The following is a 2500-nucleotide window of genomic DNA, read 5'->3' as shown; positions in this document are numbered from 1 at the left end:
AGAATCTTACCTTCTTGATGTCACTCAGCGGGCCTGGCAAACACGCCATCTTGTAAACGAAACCAGGGAGGCGGTTGCTGTGAAAAATGACGTTGATCAGCGTCTGAAGCACGATGATGAGGAAGCAGGAAGTGATGATCACGGCATACCATACATCGATGAGCTTGAGATAAGGTGTTTTGACAGAGGATTGGGTGGTAGAGCTGAAGAGCGCCGCTAACACCAGCTGAGCCGTTAGGGAAATCATGATCCGGTTTGTGAAATCGTCGAGCTGTTGGTGTACGAAGCGGAATAGGTTGACACCATTGCTTTGCATTAGATATCTCTTTTCCAAAACAGATTTCAGATAGGATTAACATTTTACTGATTAAATGAACATTTTACTGATTAAATTAACTTTGCAAAATCAGTGGTATCTATTTTCACTGATCTGAGTTACGACACTAGGTGACGAATCATAACAGATATTAAAACCATGACAGATCAGTATCAATAAATATGCATCTCCATGACACAGGCAAGGCTGACCTAATCATACACCACCACAAACCTGGAAGTAAAAAGTAGCGTAGGAAATCACGAACATAAGAAGAGTGGGGAAGTAACTATTCATGATGTGGTACCCGTACAGGCGTCGCAGGTGGTAGGAGAGCACGAAGTAGGTATTGTTGTCGGCTGCTTGCATGAGCCACCCCACCTCCGTCGTCTGGTCCTCCAACACGTACTCCAGTAGAGAACGACGCTTTGGCAGGAGGTGAGAAGAGGTAAGATATGTATTTGTTGTTTATTACACGTCGGGAAATACCCCTCTTTTCAACGGCGCTTAAACATACACTTATTTTACTAGTTCAGTGTAAGACTCCTCGTGAAGGAATGCTCTGCCTAGCATCTAACTTATTTGTAAACATGGCTTTATGAAGTTACTACTACAAATCTTAGTTAAAGGACTAAAATCATATTTAAGCTACAGGTGAGCACATAAATAGCCTGAAAGTTAAACATTTCAGATCAGTCTGGGTATCAAGGCAGCCTCATATTTTAACTGACATTCCTGTTGATTTGCAATAACAAACTCTAGATCCAGCTTCCTAGGAAATATATCATGATGATTTCGTAATTGCATCAATATTTACTACTTGACAGCACATGAAGGGAATGAGGAGATTGAAACATATCTAATCCTAAACGTCTACTGTCTTGTCATTCTTGTATGTATGGTTAAAAGGCAAATAATGATAATTTGGTGATTCTAGTTTCCATAGAGAGAGAGAGAGAGAGAGGGGGGGGGGGGCGGAAAATAAGAAATTCCATACATGCAGCCACACATTTCCCATCTTATTTCAATCTGAGAAGTAAGGTACACTCACAGCATTGAGGTAAGGAACGTAGTTACCAGGAAGAGCCTTGTCAAACACCCTGGACCACGGGGAGTTGGTCAGAATGAAGGACAGGTTGCACAGCTGAGTGTCGAAGGGATACAGCTGTAACCGAAACTGACAGGGCACTGTAGCTAACACGCCAAGGTATACTTCGACGGCAGTATTCATTCCATCTGCTACGTGGCCTGTGAGTTTTGTTAATCTTACTTTTGGCGTCTGGAGACATTCTAATTCAAATTGCGATGATTTTTTACTTTTTTCAATTTGATATATCTTTGCAAAAACGTAAGGTCAACGAAAGGTACTTGATTACTTGTATGATATCAGTCAGCATACCAATAACAATATTTTTACTCACCCATATACGGATCAGCAAGGGGCCGCTTCTCTGTGGCATCGTTATTGTAGGCATAACAGAACTTTTCGTAATCATTGGTGTCTAGAACGGTGCCGTCACCGTGGCCCGTCACTGCCTGTACAGCCGGAGTCCAGACCAACTCACACGGAAAATAGTTCTTTATGTCGGGTTTAAGATTGCGAAATTTCAGTCTCGGGTCGTACCAGGTCAGGGTGATTCCTACATCCATTGAAGCCGTCGCGTTGATGGCCGTGATGTCACTCAGGTGATAGACATCAATATGGTAAGCCAAGGGTACAGTGCCGTTCTCCCAAGGCCGGAGTGGCGGAGGAGAAGAGACATCGTAGCGAGATGGCTTTTCCACTACACGGCAGTTTACTTCGTCAGACATGTCGCGGCAGTGTAAAATGTCGTCACAGCGTAAGATCTGGGAGATACACTGGCCATCGTCGCAGGTGAACTGGGTGGTGAGGCATTTCGTTAGCGTGAGGAGGACCTCCTGGCTCCCCGCCCTCCACCGCCGTCGGCCGATCGGGAGCGCTGCGCCCTCCAGCCTCCACTCGACACGATGCAAGTTCGACCTCAGCACCCATATCGAATCCTCAAGCTTGATTTGAGAGCTCCCTTTACTTTGGAATATGGGGACCGATAAATTAGAGTCAGTGTAATATGTGTAATCGAAAAAACGCCCGGTGTGGCCGTACAACGTATACATGGATGTAGGCGACGACTTGCAAATGGAGCATTGCAGACGCCGGACGCA

General features: G+C 44.9%; 1 protein-coding gene and 1 long non-coding RNA gene across 2 annotated transcripts in view; one reads left to right on the top strand and one right to left on the bottom strand.

The window, feature by feature from the left end:
- The window catches only part of LOC138861829 (uncharacterized), a 7587-nt gene that overhangs the window by 3145 nt on the left and 1942 nt on the right, over window positions 1-2500 (top strand). The gene's annotated exons all lie outside the window — the stretch shown is intronic.
- Window positions 1-2500, bottom strand: part of LOC113800371 (uncharacterized) — a 5070-nt gene that overhangs the window by 1103 nt on the left and 1467 nt on the right. The window contains exons 3-6 of the mRNA XM_027351142.2: window positions 1738-2500; window positions 1368-1564; window positions 551-742; window positions 11-271 (exon numbers count right to left, since the gene is read on the bottom strand). The exon at window positions 1738-2500 is cut by the window's right edge and continues 669 nt beyond it. Coding sequence (XP_027206943.2) covers window positions 11-271; window positions 551-742; window positions 1368-1564; window positions 1738-2500 — 1413 coding nt within the window. The remainder of the gene's footprint in view (window positions 1-10; window positions 272-550; window positions 743-1367; window positions 1565-1737) is intronic.

Source organism: Penaeus vannamei, chromosome 5 (assembly GCF_042767895.1).
Source record: "Penaeus vannamei isolate JL-2024 chromosome 5, ASM4276789v1, whole genome shotgun sequence".
Lineage (NCBI taxonomy): Eukaryota > Metazoa > Arthropoda > Malacostraca > Decapoda > Penaeidae > Penaeus > Penaeus vannamei.
The sequence above is the reverse complement of the archived record's forward strand: the minus strand, read 5'-3'. Positions and strand labels throughout refer to the sequence as shown.